The sequence below is a fragment of the Oncorhynchus mykiss genome, chromosome 18 (assembly GCF_013265735.2).
Source record: "Oncorhynchus mykiss isolate Arlee chromosome 18, USDA_OmykA_1.1, whole genome shotgun sequence".
In the NCBI taxonomy this organism is placed as follows: domain Eukaryota; kingdom Metazoa; phylum Chordata; class Actinopteri; order Salmoniformes; family Salmonidae; genus Oncorhynchus; species Oncorhynchus mykiss.
The window spans coordinates 9,074,486-9,101,843 of record NC_048582.1 but is presented as its reverse complement, the minus strand read 5'-3'; the positions used below and the strand labels follow the sequence as shown (position 1 = coordinate 9,101,843).

Below are 27,358 nucleotides of genomic sequence, written 5' to 3'. Positions count from 1 at the left end.
TTAGTAACTGACAGCAGTATGGGTTAGTAAGTGACAGCAGTATGGGTTAGTAAGTGACAGCAGTATGGGTTAGTAAGTGACAGCAGTATGGGTTAGTAACTGACAGCAGTATGGGTTAGTAACTGACAGCAGTATGGGTTAGTAACTGACAGCAGTATGGGTTAGTAACTGACAGCAGTATGGGTCCGTGTGTTGAATTATTAAAGTAACAAAGTACAGAATGTGTGGACATCAGTGAATATAAGGAACTATGGCTATAGATCAATCCTCTTACTTTGTTCACTGATTAAAATCAGTTTATACAGTGACTTTCACGACACTATACACTTTAAACAGTGACTCACTACATTCATCAATTCATTTATCTGTATATATTTTAATGTATCTGCATAGTGGAAGATAAATTAAATGCATGCAGTGTATTGAAATAAATAGGTTTGAAAGCACCTCATTACGTAAAAGCAACAGTGTCAGCGATACTGTGAAATTAAAATAAAAATCTGACAGATGCACTAAGTCATGTATAAAACGGATATAACTCACCTGTAGGAAGGACTATTAGCTGAATAAACAGGTAGTTGTAGAACGTAGGAGCCATGGTGAAAATGTGAGTTCTCTTTTTTGGAATTCCCTCCTGGTTTGAATGGACCTATCACCTTTTGGGCAGAAGCCCCTCCCCTACACTAAAAGTGAAAGTAAACTCTTCTGGTCTATCACTAGTTTTAGTTGAGAAGGTTAATTAGTTGAACCCTTCTTAAAACAGATCGGAGCTGACATTTTACACACATAGCCAAGGGAGTCTGGTGCAGCGCCATTAAACAACCTAGTCCTGATTGTGATGTTACTGTAAACTGAGTTATAACAACCTAGTCCTGATTGTGATGTTCCTGTAAACAGAGCTATAACAACCTAGTCCTGATTGTGATGTTACTGTAAACAGAGTTATAACAACCTAGTCCTGATTGTGATGTTACTGTAAACAGAGTTATAACAACCTAGTCCTGATTGTGATGTTACTGTAAACAGAGTTATAACAACCTAGTCCTGATTGTGATGTTACTGTAAACAGAGTTATAACAACCTAGTCCTGATTGTGATGTTACTGTAAACAGAGTTATAACAACCTAGTCCTGATTGTGATGTTACTGTAAACAGAGCTATAACAACCTAGTCCTGATTGTGATGTTACTGTAAACAGAGTTATAACAACCTAGTCCTGATTGTGATGTTACTGTAAACAGAGTTATAACAAAGTAGCCCTGATTGTGATGTTACTGTAAACAGAGTTATAACAAAGTAGCCCTGATTTGAAATGGTGAGTAACATAAAACAAGGTGACGATGGGCGATTTTTTTAAATACAGCGTATAGTTTTATCAAACGGGGGAGAACACAATACATTTAAAGAATGCTTTTGAATCTTAGAACAATCTAAAACATTGTACAGATCAAGCGAGAATAATAACCTGAGTTATAAACAGTGTTAAATCAAGTGGGGTCAAACACAACAAGCCACATCCATGATCAGAATAAATACAAACAGGAACTAAAACTTGATACACGTAAATCTAGTGAACAAGGTACAGTATATCAAACTATCAAAGTGCAAAACATTGTTATCACCATTATATTTTCAGGGCTCAAATACATTCATACATTGCATTGATATAACAAAGGAGGTAAAACATCCATGTATCTGTATTACTATAGGTACTGTATGTAATAATAACAGCATAAACAAGTGCATCATATTTAAATAGATTCAAGTTAAATTAAATAGAAGGATATTCTCCCGTCTTCTTCCTGGTGTGTCATAAAGTCAACTGTAGGTGGCGCTGTGTTGTAATTGATTATATTGTATTTCCTCACTGACAAACCTCATCTCTCAAAACTAAAATGCAATTTCAAAACAAAAAACAGTATTAGCGACATTATGTAATGTATAGTGCAGGTATAAATTAGCTTATGACTGGGGAAGAAATACGACTCTGACAACTCAAAAAGGTTCAATACATGTATCTAGTACACATTGCATCTACCTGTCTGACTGTCTCATTAGAAATGTTTGTCATAACCACATCCTTCTAAACGTAGGAGCTGGGCTAATAAAGAATACTAATAAAGAACAGGAAGGCTTGCACACTGTTCATGCTCCCAAGACTCCCAGACAGTCTCATCCTCATTCATGAATAGTAGTACTGTATCTTGCTAGTCGCCATGCATTTAATATGATCTTTGTCATACAATTAGAATATACTGTAATATTCTAAAGATGGATTAGTAGTCTGGTTGAGGCGTGTTAGTGGATCTCATGTCTTGAGGAACTGGGCTCTTCTGCAACCGAACTCTAAATACCAACAGCGCTCCGATGCTCAATAAAAACCTAAGTATAGCAATCAACACAGACAAACATTTACACACTTTCCCCAAAAGCGTCCTGCTCGTCTGCTGTGGTTGCTGCTTGCCTGTAACCTGCCAGAGAGAACGTGAAGGTTAGACTTTACTGTAGGGAGTAAAGACATACAGCGCATTCAGAAAGTATTCAGACCCCTTGACTTTTTGCACATTTTGTTACAGCCTTATTCTAAAATGGATGACAATGTTTCCCCCACCCCCTCATCAACCTACACACAATACCCCATAATGACAAAGCAAAAACAGGTTTTTAGAAATGTTTGTAAATATATATTTTTTAAAGTATTCAGACCCTTTACTCAGTACTTTGCTGAAGGACATTTGGCAGCGATTACAGCCTCAAGTCTTCTTGGGTATGATGCTACAAGCTTGGCACACCTGTATTTGGGAAGTTTCTTCCATTCTTCTCTTCAGATCCTCTCAAGCTCTGACAGGTTGGATGCAGAGCTTCACTGCACAGCTATTTCCAGGTCTCTCCAGAGAATTTCGACCTGGTTCAAGTCCGGGCTCTGGCTGGGCCACTCAAGGACAGTCAGAGACTTGTCCCGAAGAAACTTCTGCGTTGTCTTGGCTGTGTGCTTAGGGTTGTTGTGCTGTTGAAAGGGGAACCTTCACCCTAGTCTGAGGTCCTGAACATTCTGGAGCAGGTTTTCATCAAGGATCTCTTTACTTTTGTCCATTCATCTTTCCCTCCTTCCTGACTAGTCTCCCAGTCCCTGCCGCTGGAAAATGCTTGGCATTCAGGCCAAAGAGTTCAATCTTTGTTTCATCAGACCAGAGAATCTTGTTTCTCATGGTTTGTGAGTCCTTTATGTGTCTTTTGTCAAACTTCAAGTGGACTTTCATGTGTCTTTTACTGAGGAGTGTCTTCTGTCTGGTCACTCTACCGTAAAGGTCTGATTGGTGGAGTGCTACAGAGATGGTTGTCCTTCTGGAAGGTTCTCCCATCTCCACAGAGGAACTCTGGAGCTCTGTCAGAGTGACCAACGGGTTCTTGGTCACCTCACTGATCAAGGCCCTTCTCCCCCAAATGCTCAGTTTGGCTGGTCGGTCAGCTCTAGGAAGAGTCTTGATGGTTCCAAACTTCTTCCATTTAAGAATGATGGAGGCCACTGTGTTCTTGAGGACCTTCAATGCTGCAGACATTTTTTGGTACCCTTCACCAGATCTGTGCCTCGACACAATCCTGTCTCGGAGCTCTACGGACATTTCCTTCGACCTTATGGCTTGGTTTTTGCTCTGACATGCACTGTCAACCATGTTATATAGACAGGTGTGTGCCTTTCCCAAATCATGTCCAATCAATTGAATTTACCACAGGTGGGCTCTTATCAAGTTGTAGAAAGATCTAAAGTATAATTAATGGAAACAGGAGGCACCGGAGCTCAATTTACATTCTCATAGCAAAGGCTGAATACTTATGTAAATAAGGTATCTGTTTTTTTTATTTTTATACATTTGCAAATATTTCTAAAAACCTGTTTTCGTTTTGTCATTATGGGGTATTGTGTGTAGACTGATGAAGGGGAAAAAACGATTTAATTAGAATAAGGCTGTAATGTAACAAAATGTGGTAAAGGGGAAGGGGTCTGAATACTTTCTGAATCCACAGTACACTTTATCAGTAACCATTCTAGAGCTCTAAGACATGACTCGCCCACAGCTGATACTTCACACAGTTTATTTCATAAAGCCAGAGACACATACATACATATATATATATATATATACATATATATATATATATATATATATATATATATATGAGAGAGAGAGAGAGAGAGAGAGAGAGAGAGAGAGAGAGAGATGATACACTATGGTTCTGATTAGACATTCACTCAGTTGGTCTTTCTACGGTGTTATTACATCTAGTAGTCTCTCATGACTGTTAAGAAAACCAGACTGGCAAAGGTGACATCAGATAATCTTGTGCTGACTCACCTTTTTTCTTTTGAAGCATGACACTGCCGCAGATGACTAAAATGGAGACGATTAGGAACACTGGAATGCCAACCGCCCATGGGGGTGTCCTCTTGTCACCTGGAAGGTGAAACATTTTTTTTATTTTTTTATTTAACTAGGCAAGTCAGTTAAGAACAAATTCTTATTTACAATGACAGCCTAGGAACAGTGGGTTAACTGCCTTGTTCAGGGGCAGAAGCACAGATTTTTATTTTGTCAGCTCGGGGATTCGATCCAGCAACCTTTCAGTTACTGGCACAACGCTCCAACCACTAGGCTACCTGCCGCCCCTATGAAATTGCCGTGATCATGCATTTGGAGAGATCCATTTCTTGAGAAGAGGAAGCTGGGAATTGTACATCCTCTTTCCAAAGAAGTCTGTTTGAATAGCATGTTGATATGGATTTCACCCTTTAACATATCATCCATCCTTCATTTAGCTTCCCTGAGGGGCAGGAAACTACCCAGAACTCAATAAAACACCTGACTCTACAGGGAGTGACTCATGGTTCTGTACCACAGTAGTCAAAACTAAACTTAACTGGTGAGATTAGATAACAGCACTACTAGCATCACAACATTAGGCTCTTGCAACCAGCCTGATCTCATTGTGCTCACCATTCTGTTGGAATGTTAGAATAGTGAGCTGTCGCACGATCTGGCTGGTTCACTAGGCTATCCCAACATCATTGGGGATGATCTTTTCTCAATGTTGTTTTCAAGTTGAACCGTTCTGTACTGACACGCTAAAAATGTATGGTCTAAAAGTATATGACACGTCAACATTACGTACCCTCTTCAACCTCCCTCTCTCCAGGGAGAATAGGAAGCAAGACCCGCTCGTGTCTCTGTGTCCTCATCCCATTGTTTACGATACAGTCCACGTATCCCCCAGAGCCTGGCAACAGTTGGAGGGTGATGTTGCTATTGGCTGTGACAGTTTGGTCTGTGTTAATGACAGTCCAGTTGTTAGGTGTCTTTATGAGTGCTGCAGCAGATAAGTTCCATTGGATCCAAGGTGCTGGTTTACCCGTGGCAGAGCAGCTGACCACAACTTCCATGTCTGCTTTAGGTTCAGTGCTGGGGACTTTGTGCATTGTGGCTCTCACTTCAGATAAACCTTTGAATAGATGAAACAGGGAATATTAGCTAATATTGATTTTATTTATTTTACAAAGCAGGTCAATTAAGAATAAATTATTATTTACAATGACAGCCAAAGGAATCCTGTGGCGCAGAGGGCGGGGTTTAAAAGTCTAGGACAAGACAGTCAACACAATACATCTGAGAAGTCATAATTCCATTTCATATTTTGGTTAGAAAGGCTTAATAAACCCTTAGCCCATACTGTATGATTCAGAAATCATGCCTTAGCAAAGGTCCCACTGTAAGACTTTTCTGCAATTTCAACAGTAAAACACTGTAGGATCCATAGGATAATACCATAAATGTGTTGTTTTTCTTACATGTCTATTTCAGGCAGAATTTCGCTGTAAATTTGCAGCAATATCCTGACACCAGAGTTGGCATCTTAATACTGTAATTTTGTTTTACAATACCATTTTCCTTACTGTAAAACATTACAGCATCCATTTACATTTACTGCAAGTATGCTGTAATATGTCTTTACAGTAAGGAAAATAGTACTGTAAAACATATTACAGCATCTCTGCTAATGTATGATTTCGCTCATAAATTAGTTGTGAAGCATGTATGTATTGCTAAGACTTTATGAATACTGTATAACAGTGTTTTCCCCAAAATGATTCTCTCCAAGAATACCCCCAGAGACTTTTTAGGCTCCTATACTACCAGCACACCTGATTCAACTAGGCCTAATCAAGGGCTGGATAATTCGTTGAGCAGTTAGGTAATACATTGGTAACTAGTAAATTAGTTAATTAGTTGACTAACCTTGAACGGTAAGACAAATCTGCTTGCGTATTGAACCACTCGGGTAAACATTGAAGGAACAAATATAGCAGGCGTCGTCTGCCCATGTTACGTTCTTCACGGTAATAGACGTTGAGTTGAGAGATGCCTCCGTGAAAACCACCTTGCCTCGTTGCGGGTCTATGATTTGAGCTCCAAACCGCTTGCTGTAGGTGGCCAGATTCTCCACCGAGTCGTCTTTGAACAGCCTCTGCCAGGTGACTTGCAGCACACCTGTCGGGTCCGCATGAGTGCAGGTATATGATGCGTCGGCATTGAAGTCAACCCTGGTGTCTCCTCTAGCTACGACGTTGACAGAGACCGCTACAAAAGGAAGAAGGAATGTTAACAGGTAAATAAAAAAAGTTTAGCCTTACAAAAAAAATCAATGGCCTGTCAAAAGTGGGAAATGTTCCTTTATCATATACGAGCAGAATCAACTGGTCAGATCCATGGAAAATAACGTACCTTCAGACAGCACGCATAAGATAATTAGGTAAGTGTTCATTCTCAGCGGGTGAATGTTAACAAGATCATTCTGTTTCTGGCGTTGGACCTTTAAATATTGGTGAGGTGAAAGTGAAAGTTATAGCGGCTGGCGTTGGGAGTTAGTAACATTAAAGTAACCCTTTGTTTCCGGTGACATACTGTAGAATAAACATCGAGAATTAAGTTATCACGGAACTAGAATGAGTAAGTGATTACATTTCTATGGAAGAAACGAGTTTGTTCTAGTATTTCTGTGTGGCTCACAATAAGCTTAATGTCATACTGTAGCTGCACTAAATATAACCAGAAATGTGAAAAATACTGCATGTCTTTGTAGTTGATATACAGGGCCTAAAATGAACACCCGCCATCTGTGTGCAGATTTTGGCATTTGCGGGTAAAGATGTCTATTTCGCCAGCCATGTTGACGGGTTGTCATGGCTCCACAGTGCGAGCATTTCACTCGCATTTGTGAATTTAAAAAAATGTCAAGTATGATCACATGTATAGTTAAATAAATGCTGCAGCAGCTGTTTTCAGAGTATTTCTGCCGTTTTGTTTCATAGCTGGTAAATTAATCGCACAAAGTCAAAGAACTACGAATCTTAAATAGCCTATTCCACCTCGCGCTGCAACACTGCCTGGCTACAGGCCTTTCTCACGTGAAGAGCGGAGTGAAAGATACATTTCCATACTCTGTGCACAAGGCATAAATATTTGCTCTAATTTACTTGGAAAAAAATACTATTGAAGTGACAACTAGTCCGTGTGTTTCTTGGCTATTTACATTGTTTTGTTCACAAGCTAGGTTGATTTTGTATATTTGAGTTTCAACTGCTAGGGAAGAGAAAACAACGCTTCTAAATATCAGACTGACTAGAGTCACGTTACCGCGGTAATCTCCCGTCCTTAAAGGGGCAGGGAATTTTGTTTGTCTCATCTTTCCGAAGCTGGGCCTCCCGGGTGGTGTGCTAGCTGTGCCACCAGAGACTCTGGGTTCGAGCCCAGGCTCTGTCGCAGCCGGCCGCGACCGGGAGGTCCATGGGGCGACGCACAATTGGCCTAGCGTTGTCCGGGTTAGGAAGGGTTTGGCCGGTAGGGATATCCTTGTCTCATCGCGCACTAGCGACTCCTGTGGCGGGCCGGGCGCACTGCACAATTGACCAGGTCGCCAGGTGCACGGTGTTTCCTCCGACACATTGGTGCGGCTGGCTTCCGGGGTGGATGCGCGCTGTGTTAAGAAGCAGTGCGGCTTGGTTGGGTTGTGTTTCGTAGGAAGCATGGCTTTCGACCTTCGTCTCTCCCGAGCCCGTACAGGAGTTGAAGTGATGTTACAACATAGTAACTACTATCAATTGGATACCATGAAATTGGGGAGAAAATGGGGTAAAAAGAAAGAAAGACTAAGGTCACAAAAAAATGAATTGCTTCTTACTAATAAAACATGCTCATCTGTTTTTTTGTGTGTGTTTTGGTGTAATTCTAGCGCAAAAAAACACATTTTGTCTTGTAAAAAATCTGAGTAGCTGGTAGATTTTGTCGAACAAAAAGTGCATGGTTCACTGGCAGTGTGTATTTTCCACTTGAAGGCAACCACAAAGGCATTATTAAGGCTACTGTAAACACAGCTAGTTCCAAAGCAAGGCTGCTTATAATAGTGACTCCATGTTGTTGGGAAGAGGGTGAGGATTTTACTGTATGAGCTAATGACTAGAAAAGAGTTCCAAGGTAATTACTTGTGTGTCATTGGAATTTACAGATTTGTCACTCAATGCTCATCATTTGGATATGCTGTTCTGGGGTGCAACCAGCAGTTTATATTATCCTGTATGTAAATCTGAAACCTCCATTGAGTGTGATCCGTTCAGTATGTATTTGTTTGTGGATATCCATCACCTATTTCGTATGATATGATATGACTGATGAAAGGAGAGGACCAAGGTGCAGCGTGGTGAGCGTACATTATCTTTTAAGGATCAAAATGACGCTGACAAAAAAACAAAAAAAACGTGAAGCTCAATGGCAACGTGCCATAAAGAATGTCAACCTCCCACAAACACAGGTGGGGAAAAAGGGCACCTAAGTATGGTTCCCAATCAGACAACGATAGACAGCTGTCCCTGATTGAGAACCATACCCGGCCAAACACAAAGAAATAGAAAACATAGAATGCCCACCCCAACTCACGCCCTGACCAAACCAAAATAGAGACATAAAAAGGATCTCTAAGGTCAGGGTGTGACAATATGTTAACAATTTCAATTCGTATGATATGTTACGAATTACAATTCGTATGATATGTTATGAATTCTAGCTAGGTGTCTAACATTAGCTAGCTGGGTAACCTATAAAGTACAATATGTCATGAATTTGCAAAACACACAATATGTTACGAATTTGCAGAACATGTGATATGTTACAAATCTTAGCTAGGTAGCTAACATTAGCTGGCTGGCTAATGTTAGCTAGGTTAGGCATTAGGGTTAAGGTTAGGGGAAGGTTTGGAGGGTTAGCTAAAATGCTAAAGTTGTCCGTGATGAGACGTTTGTGTTATACATTTTTGCATTAAGTAACCATCTGTCTTATGTAACCATACCAAACCTAACATATCATTCTATATTGAGTGTCCTGGATTTAGCTTTATGTAACAGTATAACTTTAGACCGTCCCCTCACCCATACCCGGGCTCAAACCAGGGACCCTCTGCACACATCAACAACAGTCACCCACGAAGCATCGTTACCCATCGCTCCTATTTAGCGCGCACCACCGCTAACTAAGCTAGCCGTTTCACATCCGTTACATTTACTATGTTATATCTATTAGACCAGACTGGTGGTAAGGGTCATGTGCATGCTGAGGGGATGTGCAGTGAGTGACTTTGTTCCCACATGTCAAAGCAAAAGGAGAACTTCGCAACATGACCACTGCCCCAGAGTCTTGTATCCAAGAGTCTTGTATCCAGAAGGCATTATTGAAAAGGTGCAACTGAAAGATCTGTGAATTTATCACTAGAAGCTAATGTCATAACTAGAGGTCGACCGATTTAATTGGAATGGCCGATTTAATTAGGGCCGATTTCAAGTTGTCATAACAATCGGAAATCTGTATTTTTGGGCACCGATTTGGCCAATTTTTTGTTTGTTTTACACCTTTATTTAATCTTTATTTAACTAGGTAAGTCAGTTAAGAACACATTCTTATTTTCAATGACGGCCTAGGAACGGTGGGTTAACTGCCTCGTTCAGGGGCAGAACGATCTTGCAAACTTACAGTTAACTAGTCCAATGCAATAACGACCTGCCTCTTGTTGCACTCCACAAGGAAACTGCCTGTTACACGAATGCAATAAGCCAAGGTAAATTGCTAGCTAGCATTAAATCAGATTATACGCAACGCAGGACACGCTAGATAATATCTAGTAATATCATCAACCATGTGTAGTTAACTAGTGATTATGATTGATTGATTGTTTTTTATAAGACTAGTTTAATGCTAGCTAGCAATTTACCTTGGCTTACTGCATTCGTGTAACAGGCAGTCAGTCTCCTTGTGGAGTGCAACAAGAGGCAGGTCGTTATTGCGTTGGACTAGTTAACTGTAATGTTGCAAGATTGGATCCCCCGAGCTGACAAGGTGAAAATCTGTCATTCTGCCCCTGAACGAGGCAGTTAACCCACCGTTCCTAGGCCGTCATTGAAAATAAGAATGTGTTCTTAACTGACTTACCTAGTTAAATAAAGATTAAATAAAGGTGTACAAAAAAAAATCTGCAAAATCGGTGTCCAAAAATACAGATTTCCGATTGTTATGAAAACTTGAAATAGGCCCTAATTAATCGGTCATGGAAGACCTCTAGTCAGAATGATACTTACAGTAGCCACTCCTTATCTGTCAGAATGATACTTACAGTAGCCACTCCTTATCTGTCAGAATGATACTTACAGTAGCAACTCCTTATCTGTCAGAATGATACTTACAGTAGCCACTCCTTATCTGTCAGAATGATACTTACAGTAGCCACTCCTTATCTGTCAGAATTATACTTACAGTAGCAACTCCTTATCTGATGACTAAGCTACTGTAAACTTTGATATCCTGTGATTGTGTTGAAATGTGTACTGAGTCATCTGGTAGAACTGTAGGTAGCCTAGAGTTAGAGAGGTGGACCAGTAACTAGAATGGTTGCTGGTTCGATTCACAGGTCCATCAGGAAATACAGTATGATGCTGCACCACAGCTGACACGGACCCTCAGGGTATGCATATGTCAGAGTTTACAGTGTCAAAACACTGTATGGTGCCAAATGGATGTGTGTAGTTGCCATAGAAACCCCTAAAAGGAGAAATAGAGCAGCAAGGTGTTTTTTAATCTGAACAAAACATTTTCATTATATATTGGGAAGTACCTGCCTCATATTCTGGTTGGCTGGTGTGGTCTTATGTTACTGTGGTGACATTGATACATGTGAAGCTGTCTCACTCAACCAGAGGATGATTCCAGCTGCATCTCAATGCTTAAATCTAGAAACACAGACACTGAAGACAGACAATACACTTTCTGAAGTATACATCTTTCTTTTATCAATTAATGTAGCATTTCCAGCATATGGACCATAAGGTACAGAACAAGTAGCAAACACTAGGTGGCACAACAATAAAAAGGTATGGATAGAACATTCTGGACACAATCAGACGATGCAAGAGAATAAAGTAGACGGCCTGGGTCATGGATAATTGTTGTTTGTTGAATGATTGCTGTGTTTTGATCTATTTTTGCTGCCCTCTTTTTAAAACATTTTTTTTATGCCATAACCCTGATGTTGGGCCTGGCCAGAGTACTTTAATAACCACAGCAAGTTCCAAACCAATAGCCTGCTAATGCTCCACCCCAGAAGCTAAACATGCCTATACTTAATTCATAGGCCTAAAAGATAAGAACAGAAAATACAACTGTAACAAGAATAGCAGCATACATTTCAGTCCATTTACATAATTAAACGTTTTACAATGTGGGAAATGATGACTCCATGTTATGGGAATAGGGTGAGGATTTTATTTAGAGATTTTAAATCTATTACAGTAGTATGTGTGTCATAGAGGTTTACAGTTTTCACCACATGCTTCTCAGATGCCCAAAGTATGTGCGATTCTGGTAATTGAGTCAGCAGGAAGTTCCCCCGATGCTGTTCCTGAGTCTCTCTCCGGTGTTAGAGGTCGGGGTCATGCCCGTCATGCCAAGGAGATTCATTACTTTGTTGCATCATGACTTTGTTCCCACAATTGAAAAACATTATATAATTGTACCAAGTAGCTTAGCTATGTGGCCCAACAGGAGGTCTGAGTCGGGTTTACTGTAGAAAAGAGTCAAAATGAAAGAGGAACCATCTGGGCTGGAGGTTTATTACAGTACTCTGTCCACTCACAACCTCAGGGTTATGCTTTAAAAGAATGTGTGTGACTGTCCTTGCCTTTTAGTACTTTGTGACATGTTTTGTGTTTTTTTCAGACCCCAGGAAGAGTAGCTGCTGCCTCTGCAAAATCTAATGGGGATTCTAATAAACAAATATGCTGACTCCAAATCCAGGAAGGATACGCAGTCAGAAAGATACTTACATGAGGCGCTCCTTATCTGATGACTAGACTGCTCTGGTAAAACTGTAGTTAACCTAGAGCAGTGGTCAACAACCTTTTCTGAGTCAAGGAAACTGCAGACACGGTGATCTGAGCTATCTGATTGGATAGCGGTAGTCCTATAGGTGCACTTGCTTTGCTATTTTGGCCTTCCTGGTAGGTGGAGTTCTACCTTCTAGGGCTGCTGAATCAAGTGCACCTACCGCCATCGGTGTGAAATGAAGAAAAAAAATAGGAAGGCAAGGCTTTATCACAGTTTTTTTTACAGAAATGTTTGGTGATCGACTAGGAATGCCTTGGAGATTGACCATTCGATCGCGATTGACCGGTTGGTGTAGAGGAGGCAGGCCAGCAACTGGAGGGTTGCTGGTTCGAATCCCATGTCTGTCAAGAAAGATGTCTGGCTAGAAATCTTTAGCATTTTAACAATTTTCCTGCAATTCTACACTTAAAGGTGCAATATGCAGAAATACCAATTTCCTGGTTGCTAAAATTCTAGTAGTTCACCTAATTTCAGTTTGTGACTAAACAAGCAATGTTTAGTGTAGAGAATAATCTAAACCACTGTGAAATATTTTTTTATTAAACCAAAAATATTGTGTTTTCAGATGTTTGAAGCATGTGTACAAAGCAATGTTTGTCAGACCATGAGACATCCCAAAACATCTTCTCACAAAACCGTCAGTAGTCTGAATGGTTTGGCCTACAAATTATTAGGACCCCTCTATGGAAAGATGAGACTCTCATGTTCTCCGTTTTGCTTGGGACGTCTTGGATTGGTACAGCCGATCTGCCAACCTCTGTCTATAGCGTTTGAACAGTTTTGGCTACAGACTAATATGAAAGGTGGAAAGGTTAGACCTCGTGGAAAGGTGAGACTCTCACGAACATGTTGGTTGATTTGCTCTGCTCTAGGACACTCACAAGACTAATCTGAAGGTCCCCGGTACCAGATTTAAAAAATGAATGGAAGTATATATGGAGACTGTTTAGCGGCAAAAAAAATTTACCAACCAGTTGTTACTGGAGTACATGAAGATAAGTGAGATTTTCAGGGAAGGGGGCGTTAGAGAAGACACATCATACTCATCGTCGCCATCTCGAACACACAGGGTGTGTAATCAAGCGGATGACTTTTGTTAAGTCGGTGACCATCACCAAATCGAGGTGTGTTGCATTATGGGGATCAAAATGATCTGACTTTCGCCTACATGTCGACTGCATTAACTTACACTTTTTTGCAGTTACCCTTCACCAACTTCATCCTGCAGCATTAGCCTGCATGGTGGGAGGCTCTATTGTCAACCAATCATTAGCTGTTTTATACTCACCCAAACGTGACCAAAACATGACTGAAACAGGAAGCAACTTTGCCATGATTCATACAGATCTATACAAATTAATGTTGGCACTCTCTCACTAATTGATTGTACACTCATATGATTTCAGTTTGTGAGTGTGTGATATGGGGGTTGGAAACATGTTTATTTCCACATTATAAAGAAAAACGTTTTATAAACAACGCCAACTCTTCCATGTTGGTCTGAGCCTTGCTAGTGTCTGACTTTCGGCTTTTACAGTAGATGTCACATTGGAATTAGCGACGTAGTGTGACTCTGGGTTCACTGTCTGTACCTTTTGGTCGGTCAGATATATCAATTGTGCTACTGTTTACTTACTGAAAGACCTGAAAGAGGAGCGATATTAGAGTAATATTTTTTTTTGACTTTACATTGTTTTCAGTGAATGTAATATTTTATTCCTAATTAATTTATTTCAGCTCAGTGGAAAGCTTCTTTAGACCCCATTTTTGTATTGTAATTTCCTTAGTCTTGTGCTCCCTCTGCTGGTACAAAACGTGATGTTGGTTCTCTGTGACCAGTAACTGTGTATGATACTGGCAGTACATTTTACTTTTACTATGGAGAACATGGAGCATTTTTTAGTTTTTGAATTGTACATTTAGTTCGCGGTAAATTTTCATGTGCCACTCCGGCCTCCCAGTGGCTCGCTTGTAGGCGTGCTTGCAGCATATAGCAAGCAGCATGTTTGATTGTGCGTCAAGAATTCAGCATAGCAAGTTTGCATGAAGGTCTAGTTATTAAATAGTTTCATAAATGTTCTGTTTAATGTAATGTAATGTTTAATGACCAAGGTAAATAGTAAATAGTAATATGCTCTAACCGCTCTGGTGACAAGCAAACTTTGGCAACCGGGCAATCCTCCACATGGCTGGAAGGCCCTATTTTCTCAATAACAGTCTCTCTTCTTCACTTCATCCTCTCGGTTATATCAGCTGTGTCGGTAAACCCCTCCCGCATCTGAACAGGCTACATAGACGGCACAGCATGGTCAGAGGTGAGAGGTCACTTGGTCGGGTCAACCGGAAGTACTATTAAAGCGATGTTTTACATTGAAATACAGATAGAAATGTAGAAGTCCCAGAGTTAATGATCCAAGGTCAGTTTGTCATTTCACCTCCTGATTTTTATGATGACTGGCAGTATTAGAATAGAAAAAACACAAGGCATAATCATGCTTTCTCTCATTTGTAGGTATGTTTTGATGTGAGAGAGGATGCCAATCCCAAGTACCGTCATCACCACCTCCGCCACTCTTAAGAGAACCTTCGGGCCAACTAGTGGCCTAAGGCTAGTTAGGAGAAACCACTAAAGACACTATTATGTCATTGTGATTAACTGCGATAATATTCTCTTTTCACATTATCTACTGGCTGAAATTAAGTCTTGTTTGATGAAATAGTACACTTATCCTGTGTTTATCAGATCAATGCAGATGAAGGAAATTAAATATTGAGATGTACCTGTTTTAGAGTACTTACATGATGCATAGGAAATGTAGTGTACTGTTTTTAAAATTATATTTCTGTATTTACAAATCAGCCTTAACTAGTTAAATCCTGTTTATTGCATAGTTACAATGTGTAACCATTGATGTCCCAGGACCAAGATTGGTAAACACTGTTTAAGTGTGTAATTGTAATACAAACATGCAGATACAGCTAGCTACACATCCGTAGGCATACGTGTATTTTTATCCTCTACTGCACAATAAGCAAGAAAACAGTTCGCTAGCTACGTTACTTCATCTGCATTGCATGGCAAATATTAGCAAGGCAAGTTTACAAAATTGTACATTAAATTTGCAGTAAATAAATGCTTTAGCTAGCTAGATTCTTTACACCCACTGTTTCACAAGACGACAGCCTGGTTTTCTGGTTGTTTCAGGAGTCCCTAAAACAGTAAACAACCAGAATTACAATTTCCTACTCATGTCACAACACCCATACAGCTAGCCAGCTAATGTTAGCTAGTCAGCTAGCTTGCTAAATCACGATTTTCGTAAATTAACTCCATGACAAAAGCATATGCATAATCGTTAGTCTCTACATTAACTAACATATTCCTCTCAACTGTACATATGTGTTACATGATACGTTATCACTTCCTAATATTTTTGTCAGCCATCTTGACTGAAGAAAGTCTCCAGCGTTGGGTTGCATAGCGTCATATTCGTCATGGAAACCACTCGATATGATTGGTCATCGCCCAGCGGTCGCCGCTGGTGATTGTGCGTCAAAGTTGGGGAAAGTCTTTATTTTTCACCGCCTCCCAAGCCGTCGCCGCTTTCTCACCGCTTCCCTTCCATTGAAAATGAATTGGATGCGGAGTTTCATAATTAACCGGCAACACCGACCAGACAACTCCGCTCGGCACCACGTGTAAGAGTACACAAATGGTCAGAGACGGATCATCTCTGCTGCTTATTCGATCCCTACAGAATACATTTTTACCATGGCTCCTCACGTCTACCTGTTTGTTCTGCTGATAGCTCTCCCCGATTGATAATATACTGCATTTGACAGCCACTTCGAAATTGGCACAATATATTAGACCACGAGGAACATTTTAATTCAACATGATAATGTGAACTGGTTTGAAGCATCTAAGGTCCAGCCAGGGCCTGAAAATAATGAATTTAATGAATTGCTGACTATTTATGTGAAATGTTGCATTGAATATATGTTTAGAACTGTTATTTTGTGCAGTGCTGGCTCCATCCAATGATTGCATCTTACTGAACTGGTATTATCCAAAAACGACTATCTTTGAGTCAGACTTTTTCCTTCAAATTCGGGGTGTAGCCATGGGCTCCTCCTTTTCCTCCCAACTATGCAAACCTGTATGTGGGACAATTTTAGGAAGCACTCCTTTACAAAACAGAGACGCGCCCCCTACTTTCCTATGGAAAAGAGACATAGATGCTGTCTTTGTGCTCTGGGAAGGAAGTCAGCAGGAACTAAATAAATTCCAAACTCTATTAAACAAGAGCCCCGAATACCTCAAATTCACCATGCAGACTGATGAGAGAAAAATAAACTACCTGGACTTATGGATCATCAAAGAAAAGGATGCATTACACACAGACTTCTACACAAAGCCCCCAGACCACAATCCCCTGCTATGTGCGGACAGTATCCTTCCCCTCTATAATGGTCTACCATACAGTCAGTTGTGCAGGGTTAAACACATCTGTGGCCACCAGACAGATTGACAGCAATAAAATTGATTTCCATTGATCATTTTTGTGTGATTTTGTTGTCAGCACATTCAACTATGTAAAGAAAAAAGTATTTAATAAGAATATTTCATTCATTTTAGATCTAGGATGTGTTATTTTAGTGTTCCCTTTATTTTTTTGAGCAGTGTATATTCAATATGCTATAAACGATTGTTTTTGTAACAGTTTCACTCAATTCATTCTAATTAACTTAATAATTATCACACACTCCTCACTTTTGTCATTGGTTGCACTAATTGCACTGTTTGTCTACGTAACCTGGTTCAAGCATTCATGACAGTGATGCCGAAACATTGGTGATTTGCCAAGTAAATGTATGTATGGAGTGTGCAACTCTTTATTTTTTTTATAGCTTAAAGTTTATTCGCCGTTAGTCAGCACCTCTACATAACATAACTTTCTCTGGGTGTGCGCTAGCTCATGTTTTTTAAATTCAACTTTAATAATTCAACACATGAACCCATACTGCAGTCAGTTTAAAAGCCCCTTCAATCACAACTTCCTCCTACTGTACCTAGACTATATTATAGACTAGTTCTGTACTCCCCCTTCTGGCCATTCTGAGTACTACACCACTATATTGTATAAAATCTCATTGTATTTGTCACATGCTTCGTAGACAATAGGTGTAGACTAACAATTAAATGCTTACTTAACTGTAATTTTCCAACAATGCAGAGTTTAAGATAAGATTAATAAATAAATAAAAAAGAATAGTGACACAAGGAATAAATCCACAGTGAATAACAGGAATACCACAACAGTCAATGTGCAGGGTACAAGGTAATTGGGGTAAAGTGACTAGGCAACAGGATAGACAGTAGCAGCAGTGTGTGTGTGTGTTGGGATGTCAGTGTAAGGATGTGACTGTGGGTGGAGTCCTGTGTGTGTTGGGGTGTCAGTATGTGTGGGTGGAGTCCTGTGTGTGTTGGGGTGTCAGTATGTGTGGGTGGAGTCCTGTGTGTGTGCATAGAGTCAGTGCAAGAAAGGGTCATTGCAGGTAGTCCGGGTAGCCATTTGATTAGATATTTAGCAGTCTTGTTTAGAAGTCTTATGGCACGGCGGTAGAAGTAGTTAAGGGTCCTGTTGGTTCCAGACTTGGTGCATTGGTACCGCTTGCTGTGCGGTAGCAGAGAGAACAGTCTGTGGCTTGGGGGTAGAAGTAGTTAAGGGTCCTGTTGGTTCCAGACTTGGTGCATTGGTACCGCTTGCTGTGCGGTAGCAGAGAGAACAGTCTGTGGCATGGGTGGCTGGAGTCTTTCAAAAAAATGTTGGGGCCTTCTGACGCTGCCTGGTACAGAGGTCCTGGATGGCTGGGAGCTCGGCTCCAGTGATGTACTGGGCTGTACGCACATCCTAGAAGTGTGTGTGTTGTAGTAGTTTTAAGTCATGTGTAACTCTCTTCATGCAGGGCTCTCTCATCTGGTGAGAACACAGCAGGTTGTCACAGCAACCCTGGGAGAAGATGCAGTCTTAAACTGTGAACTCATGAAACCCAAAGACATGCTGCAAGTCACCTGGAAAAAAATGACACGGGCAAAATGTGAACATTGGCTCCTATAGCAAACGATTTGGACCAGTAGTCAACCCACCTTTTCAGAGGAAAGTGGAGTTTGAAGACGAGGGTCTGCAGAACTGCTCTATCGTCATCAGAGGAGTGTCAAGAGGAGACGAGTCCTGCTACAAGTGTCTGTTTAACACCTTTCCAGAGGGAGTTATCAGTGGAACCACCTGCCTCCATGTAAATGGTAAAATCATATTACATTGGGTTGGGGAAGAGGGGATTGAAGGGACACTACCACTCCAAAGTCTAGCGTAAGTTTGTCAGATGTTTTCAGACCTTTTAAACATAGATTTCAGCTGAGATAAGTCCATGTTCTAGGCCATCTGTTTTGAAGATTCAGCTATTTGCCAGACTCCCAAATCAATGGAGAAGATAAGCAGCAAGTCCTTTACAGATCTGCTGTGCTCATCTTTTCCATCCATTTGGGGTTCAGGCATATAATGTGGATTCATCTTGTTGTTCCAGTGTTAAAGGGACATTACACATTGTTCCAGTGTTAAAGGGATATTACACATTGTTCCAGTGTTAAAGGGATATTACACATTGTTGAAGACCTCAAAAGTAGCCTTATGTTAATAAGGCTACTTTTGAGGTCTTCAACAATGTGTAATATCCCTTTAACACTGGAACAATGTGTAATATCCCTTTAACACAGGGACAATGTGTAATATCCCTTTAACACAGGAACAATGGCCTCCAAACATCATAGATCAATTTGACCATGTGATGTGCATGAAAACATCATAGTATTTACATTCACTGTGAACTGTGTGTGTTTGTTCTATAGAGCTGTATGGACCCTCACTCCTCATCACACAAACCAACAACAGTCACACCACTCTGTCCTGTTCTGCTACTGGACGACCTGTTCCTACAGTAACCTGGGAAGACACAGAAATTCCAGAAAATTCCACAATGGTCAATGTCACCCATCACAATGGAACTGTCACGGTCACCATAACTTCCACGCTGGCAGCATTCAGTCTACCTGACAAAGACACCAGGGTTGGCTGTATGGTGTCACTGTTCTCTGGAGGTGTCACCAAGAACGTATCCATGGTTATTCCAGCTAGAACACAAGCTTCATTTCCTGGTGAGAAGTGGTTCTGTACATGCCTACAGTAACAATCAACATGCTGGTGTCATTCTGAAGTACTGTCTCTGTATGTTCTGTGCTAGGTGTACCTGAGGTCACTGATGGTGACAGGATCAGAGGTAAGTCATTAATCTAATGACCACAACTAATCTCTGACACTCTTATCTGTGAATTGTACCATTCTCATCTTGTCTTCTTTCACATGTAACCCAACAGGGATTGGTGCAGTGATGGGTTCACTGTGTTTCATTGCTGTGGTACTGTGGTGCAAACTGAGAAATACAATGAGAAGGTAAGTTTTACTGTTCAGATGACAAAGAGAAAATACAGTATTACTTTGACATTGTTTTTGTAAGTTTGACAATCAGTCTTTAGCCCAAATCCCACAGCCAATGACGGAGAACAGGAAGAACTATCAACGCTCAGCATGATGACCCTGAAATCCAGAGGTCTAATCTAACACATATTCAAATGAGTTGCATTCCTGCATTGTTGTTCTGATGTTACTCATGTCACTTACATACCTCATAAAACAAATATGTGAATTACCCTGATTTATACAGAACAATATGTTAATTACCCTATTTACACACAACAATATGTTAATTACCCTCTTAATACACAACAATATGTCAATTATTCTCTTTACACACATGTTAATTATCCTATTTATACACAGCAATATGTTAATTACCCTCTTTATACACAGATATGTTAATTACCCTCTTAATACACAACAATATGTTAATTACCCTCTTAATACACAACAATATGTTAATTACCCTCTTTATACACAACAATATGTTAATTACCCTCTTAATACACAACAATATGTTAATTACCATCTTTACACACAACAATATGTTAATTACCCTCTTAATACACAACAATATGTTAATTACCCTCTTAATACACAACAATATGTTAATTACCCTCTTAATACACAACAATATGTTAATTACCCTCTTTATACACAGCAATATGAAAACGTTTCTAAAGGATTGCCGAGTGACTATCATACTGTCACACACACATCTGTGTGGCTCGGAGACAGTTTAGTTGTCTCGGACAGATGCTGATTAGCTGACTGAATGGTTAATGACACGCATATAGTCCTGCGGGTTATTGTATAAATATGTTCATATGTATTCTATGTAAATATATTAGCAGTTTGGTCATGAAGAAACACTAGATGTGTATGTTTCATTCTTCAATTTGTTTTATATATTTAAGTGTTGTAATATTATAGCCTACACAATGTCATCATAATGTACTCTGTGGTGTGTTTTGTGTGCGTTTTTGTTTTTTTTATTCACTTTATAAATCAAATGCTGTAACAATGTTGTAATGTATGGAATTGTCATAAATCTGCTGCTGGCAAAGCTTAAACGAATTGTCTGATTCTTCTGCCACTCGAGACCAGCCAATGTTGCAAACAATTGCCACTAGGGGTCGCCTGAATATAATTTAGGGAGAGAGGTGGTAGATAAAAGTGTTTTGATAGTTTTGCAGCACTCATGCAACATCGCCAACAGCGTACCCAAGACGATTTGCTATATAGGTCCACTTGACAGTCTCTGTTCTCTGACGCCGCTCTTGTAGAGGCGGAACGCATCACACCCGATCTGTTCAGCTTTAAGACTTTTGAAGCATGGATTTGATAGTCAAAGTGTAGAATATTGTGTTATTGCAGAGGACGGAATTAAATAAATCTCATTATCACTAACTCCATGCACTGCTCAACGGGTAAGTTTATGTTTTTTACCAGTATTCATTTGTTATAGGGCCCAGTTAAAATAAAACATTGTGTTCTGTTTAATATGCATATAAATGCGTTCATCATAAGGCTGTCTATATTGCATTATTTTCTAAAGGTGGGAGAAGTCTGTAGGGTTAGCCTATACATTACGTCAGTGGTGTAAATTAGCCTACTTAAGTAAAAACACTTTAAAGTATTACTTAAGCCGTTTATTTTGGATATCTGTACTTTATAATTCATTTTTTTAAAACTGTTTCTGGTAAGACAGGACAGAATTATGATCCCGTTCACGCACCTATCAATATAACGCGTTGTCTTCCCTACTGCCTCGGATCTGGAGGACTCACTAAACACAAATACTGCGTTTGTCAAAGATGTCTGAGTGTTGATGTGCCCATGACTGTCCGTAAAAAAAACAATAAGAAAATCGTGCCTTCTGGTTTGCTTAATATAATGATTTTGATGTAGAGCATTTACTTTTACTCAAGTATGACTACTGTACACTCAAGTAGTATTTTACATGGCGACTTATTTTTACTTGAGTCATTTTCTATTATAACCTCTTTACGTTTACTCAAGTATTATCATTTACTACTTTCCCACCACAGCATTACGTTAATAATATTGTTATAACAATTGTTTATATCATGTTTATATATGTTTGTATCCCAGTGCAGTTTTTAATCAAGGATTATGACAGAAATAGCATCATATTGAAGTTGGATGAAATTGTATTTTGTGAAATTGCCTTTTTTGACTAGGACATCATTCAACTCGTGTGGATCAACTTTTAGCCTACATATTGCTAGTAGGATTATCTCAACATTTTATTGAATTAATATCTTCAATGTATCACCTTTATATGCTCAATAGCCCCCCCCCCCCCCCCCCCCCCCACGCCCCTTCCCCTCCAAAACAATGTCCTATTATAGTCAAATAGCCTAATCATGGTATTGCATGGTAGTGAATCCATCAACAGAACAATTACAGAAACCCCATAGGTTGGTACATTAACTGAACAAGCCTTAACAGGCTCTGAATTCCTCAAATGCCCACGTTGAATCAAGTCTGGTGATCCAATGATATAGAATGTCTGGACTCCCCAGTCTTTGATTTGGACATTAGGAAGTCCACGCACCTTGTTACTGAGAACTAAACAAACAGCTGTTGAAGATGTTAACGCTCTGCACACACATGCACACTGTTTGGCCCCTGAGGACCAGTGTGTTCTAACGTGTCCTATTCTTGTATAGGCCTACTGCCTGTGAAAGGCCAGGTTATCCTTTACTCTGTGGCAATGAGGTTGACTTTTAAGTTTGTTGGCTGTGCCATGCACCCTTTTGATATGGAATCAGTCAAACATGGCCCAGTAATAATCTATGCTATTATATTCAGTGAAATCCAAGTCAGTTTGATACAGGAATGGAGTTTCTGTGTCATGTTTTTCAAAGAGCTGCATGAGGGGCATGGATTTGTCTGTTATGGGACTGTTTCATCTGGAAATACTGGTGTCTATGTTTACATTCACTCCATATACTATGTTTTATTCACCATAAGATGTCAGAACTACTTTTTTAATGTGTATAGTGGAAAAAGAGAGGAGCCGTTTTAAACTTTGCCCAATGGGGCAGACGGCACGTTTGAACCCAGACGGTTTACGTCGTAAAAGACCCAATGAACTGCCTATAAAAGACTGGTGGGTTCGCTCTGATCTGGTCGTGTGGCTTATATCAGTTTCTTTTTCATTGTCTAAGTGGAGGTTGCCTCTGTAGCTGATCTGAGGTCAGTTTGGATATGTACCTCCACAGGAGAAGGGATAATCATTGTGGTTGTGTAAATGGATCCCAAATCAGCTCTTAGGGACACCCTCTGCCTGGAGGGCTGTTTCTCCTTGCTTTGTCACAACCTCCCACTGGCTCTCTTAAACAAGTGGATTTCCCGGCAACGCAGACACTGGAGCATAACCACAAGTGTTTTTTATAGCCGCTGAACCACGCTGAGCTTGGCTGGCAGACCTCTAAGCCCATGCTCAGACAGACAGTGCTTTACAGTAGGCCTGAATCCTCTAGGCTGCTGTATGTGTACATCCACCGTGCTCCATCATGGCTAGTACTGGCTGTTATGGTGGTTCCTCTGTTTCTTCTGTCATGGACTCATCTTGCGTCGTTCACAGATTTTTGCTTCTGGTTTGATTGCACAAACGTGTTTTTTTGAGACCGGGGGCTGGTGCATTGCAGACATCAAAGCAGCACAGCTGGCCTTCTGTTTGCCAGGTGATCACACTCTCAGTGGGTAGGAGTGCAGCACAGGGGTTAAGACCTATAATCTGACAGAACTGATGAATATGCTGTTGTTGTTGATCTGTTGAGTCAATCCCCATGGCGATAGCCCCTCAGACTAACAACACTGTTTGTGTCACTTAGCGTAACCAACCTGGTGCGGTGCAATGCTACTGAAAATAAGCTCCACTTGATTAGAGCTACCGAGCCATTATCCAGTTTAGTTTTCATCCACTAAGCAGAGTGTTAGAATGCTACAGTACATCAAAGGTTCTAATGCAACGTTACACAGTGGCAAGAAAAATGGTTCAAATACTATTTCTTATCTGGATTAGATCTGATCTTCATCTAAGTCACAGCAACAGACACAGTCTGCTTAAACTAATAACACACCAATTATTGTATTTTTCTTGTCCATATTGAATACATAATTTAAACATTCACAGTGTAGGCTGGAAAAAGTATGTGAACCCCTAGGCTAATGACTTCTCCAAAAGATAACTGGAGTCAGCTAACCTGGAGTCCAATTAATGAGACGAGATTGGAGATGTCAGCTCGGGGATTTGAACTTGCAACCTTTCGGTTACTAGTCCAACACTCTAACCACTAGGCTACCCTGCCACCCCAAAAATCATTGCTTGATGAGAACCATTCCTCGAACAAGAGAGATCTCAGAAGACCTAATTGTTGACTTGCATAAAGATGGAAAGTGTTCCAAAAGTATCTCTAAAAGCCTTGATGTTCATCAGTCCACTGTAAGACAAATTGTCTATAAATGGAGAAAGTTCAGCACTGTTGCTACTCTCCCTAGGAGTGGCCGTCCTGCAAAGATGATTGCAAGAGCACAGAGCAGAATGTTCAATGAGGTTAAGAAGAATCCTAGTGTCAGCTAAAGACTTACAGAAATCTCTGGAACATGCTAAGATCTCTGTTGATGAGTCTACGATACGTAAAACACTAAACAAGAATGGGGTTCATGAGAGGACACCACTGAAGGAGCCACTGCTGTCCAAAAAAAACATTGCTGCACATCTGAAGTCTGCAAAAGTGCACCTGGATGTTCCACAGCGCTACTGGCAAAATATTATGTGGACAGATGAAACTACAGTAGAGTTGTTTGGAGAGAACACACAACACTATGTATGGAAAAAAAGGCACAGCACACCAACATCAAAACCTCATCCCAACTGTAAAGTATGGTGGAGGGAGCATCATGGTTTGGGGCTGCTTGGCTGCCTCAGGGCATGGACAGCTTGCTATCATCAACAGAAAAATGAATACCCAAGTTTATCAAGACATTTTGCAGAAGAATGTAAGGCTATCTGTCCACCAATTGAAGCTCAACAGAAGTTGGGTGATGCAACAGGACAAGACCCAAAACACAGAAGTAAATCAACAACAGAATGGCTTCAACAGAAGAAAATACGCCTTCTGGAGTGGCCCAGTCAGAGTCCTGACCTCAACTCGATTGAGATTCTGTGGCATGACCTCAAAAGAGCATTTCTCACCAGACATCCCAAGAATATTGCTGAACTGAAACAGTTTTGTAAAGAGGAATGGTCCAAAATTCCTCCTGACCGTTGTGCAGGTCTGATCCTCAACTACAGAAAATGTTTGGTTGAGGTTATTGCTGCCAAAGGAGGGTCAACCAGTTATTAAATCCAAGGGTTCACATACTTCTCCCACCCTGCACTGTGAATGTTCACATGATGTGTTCAATAAAGACATGAAAACGTATCATTGTGTGTTATTAGTTTAAGCAGACTGTGTTTGTCTATTGTTGTGACTTAGATGAAGATCAGATGAAATTGTATATTTTATGACCAATTTATTCAGAAATCCAGGTGATTCCAAAGGGTTCACATACTTATTTTTCTTGCCACTGTAGGTTATAATGCTCTGTTATAATTGGTTGTAATGCTGAATAGAGGGTTACAACGTTGAGAGAGTTGTGTCCTCCTCTGGTTCCTGGATCCAGCTACAGGAGTCCGTCTGCCAGTAAGATGAGGTTGCTACAACACTGACCGACAACACGTCTCACACACTGGATCACAGGTAGGGGAAGAACAAATCAGATTCAACTTTATATGCTGAAGTTCATTGTGACTGTTGGCTGTGGATGTTCCATGGTGCTATTTTTAACAGTAGTCCTGTTCTCTATCAGTAACCTGGATGCAACACACTCCCGCAGACCAAGATGTGTGTATCTGCCCTGTCTCGGTGGCTGATGCTGTGTCTGCAGCTAGTGGTGATGGTGGTTTTCAGGACACAAGGTAGCCAACACTCAACATATTTCACTACGTTACAGTAGGTTTAGGTGCCATGTTGAATCAAAAGTAGTGGATCTTCCCTTGCAGTGAGAAAGCCTGTTTGACTTGGTATGTGGTCGACCACCTTAAAATAGTGAATTGTATTGAGTTTCAGTGCTTCTCTTTGGTTGACTTCCTGTCATGTGTCAGGTGAGGTCATCGCCCCCTCCAGCATGACCGCTGTGGCGGGCCTCCCCTTCACGCTGGGCTGTAACGTCACCATAGCAACTGGCGACACGGTCAAGCAGGTCCGCTGGCTGAACAAACACAAGCAGGTTCTCCTGGCGTACGAGCCAGGCGAGTCGGTCAGAACCACCTCCCGCCAAGACGACGTGGAGCTAACTTCCTCGCACCGCAACGTCAGCGCCATCACCATCAAGAGGGTGGGGCCTAACGACGAGGGCTGCTACCGCTGCATCTTTGACATCTACCCCAGCGGAGCACAGGAGGGAATGACCTGCCTCAGTATCGAAGGTGAGTTTGGCCTCAGTCTAAACAAGGTGGTTTGGTAAACCACGCTCATGTGATGAGTAGCATTGCCTGAGACCTGAAGACTTGCATTAGTGCCCAGAGGTAATGCATAGGCGTTTAGCTCAGCATGCTCGGTCAGTCACACTTTTAAGGACTTCCAGATATACTGTAGATTCCAGGACTATGGCATGCAATAGTATGCAATCCTTAATTTCTCCTCCTCAAATACTCTCTCTCCAGCACCAGGTGGCCTTCCTCATAGGGTTGGCACATTCCCAATTGTTACATTTTTCTAAAATAGAAAACAAATCCTCCTGTGAATTTGTTTGTAGTTCCCATGTTTTTCAGCACAGTTGATTTGTCTGCTGATTGTGTAAGGTCATGAAAAGTCAGCATGCTCACTTGGCCCTCCCATCCCAGAATATATCAGTTGTGGATAATCAGAAACAGGAAGTGACCAGGGCCCCGATACTTTCTCTGAATATAACGACCACAACAAGAGGACACCTCTAACCCTCTGTTGTATTACTGCCTCAAAATATGCACTATATATACAGCAGTATGTGGACACCCCTTCAAATTGGTGGATTCGGCTATTTCAGCCACACTCATTTCTGGCAGGTGTATAAAATCGAGCACACAGCCATGCAATCTCCATAGACAAACACTGGCAGTAGAATGGCCTTACTGAAGAGCTCAGTGACTTTCAACGTGGCAACGTCATAGAATGCCACCTTTCCAACAAGTCAGTTGGTCAAATGTCTGCCTTGCTAGAGCTGCCCCAGTCAACTGTAAGTGCTGTCATTGTGAAGTGGAAATGTCTAGGAGCCACAACAGCTCAGCCACGA

The 27,358-nt window shown here is 40.8% G+C and overlaps 2 protein-coding genes and 1 pseudogene across 4 annotated transcripts in view; 2 read left to right on the top strand and 1 right to left on the bottom strand.

Annotated features, from left to right (window-relative positions):
* Positions 1–1,357: 1,357 nt before the first annotated feature.
* LOC118941086 (OX-2 membrane glycoprotein-like) lies at positions 1,358–6,949 on the bottom strand. The gene is made up of 5 exons (XM_036951693.1): positions 6,777–6,949; positions 6,291–6,632; positions 5,170–5,496; positions 4,356–4,454; positions 1,358–2,471 (listed from the first exon to the last, which is right to left on the bottom strand). The coding sequence occupies exons 1-5, from the start codon at positions 6,814–6,816 to the stop codon at positions 2,413–2,415; spliced, it is 867 nt and encodes a 288-aa protein (XP_036807588.1). The 5' UTR covers positions 6,817–6,949; the 3' UTR covers positions 1,358–2,412.
* On the top strand, positions 6,529–21,115 carry LOC110525718 (annotated as a pseudogene).
* Positions 21,116–21,234: 119 nt separating this feature from the next.
* The window catches only part of LOC110495466 (OX-2 membrane glycoprotein), a 34,547-nt gene continuing 28,423 nt past the window's right edge, over positions 21,235–27,358 (top strand). The window contains exons 1-4 of one of the 3 annotated variants that reach the window (XM_036951687.1): positions 21,235–21,438; positions 25,709–25,785; positions 25,895–26,003; positions 26,190–26,513. In XM_036951687.1, coding sequence (XP_036807582.1) covers positions 25,928–26,003; positions 26,190–26,513 — 400 coding nt within the window. In that variant the 5' untranslated portion in view covers positions 21,235–21,438; positions 25,709–25,785; positions 25,895–25,927. Of the gene's footprint in view, positions 21,439–25,618; positions 25,786–25,894; positions 26,004–26,189; positions 26,514–27,358 lie in introns of all 3 variants that reach the window. The other 2 variants (XM_036951688.1, XM_036951686.1) reach the window with 2 other exon arrangements.

What these genes read in the sequence shown, in the direction of transcription:
- LOC118941086 (XM_036951693.1), bottom strand. Translation starts at nt 6,816, where the DNA reads ATGAACACTTACCTAATTATCTTATGCGTGCTGTCTGAAG. An exon ending in CTTATGCGTGCTGTCTGAAG is followed by an intron (nt 6,633 to 6,776) that starts GTACGTTATTTT and finishes TTCCTTTTGTAG; the next exon opens with CGGTCTCTGTCAACGTCGTA. An exon ending in GATTTGTCTTACCGTTCAAG is followed by an intron (nt 5,497 to 6,290) that starts GTTAGTCAACTA and finishes ATCTATTCAAAG; the next exon opens with GTTTATCTGAAGTGAGAGCC.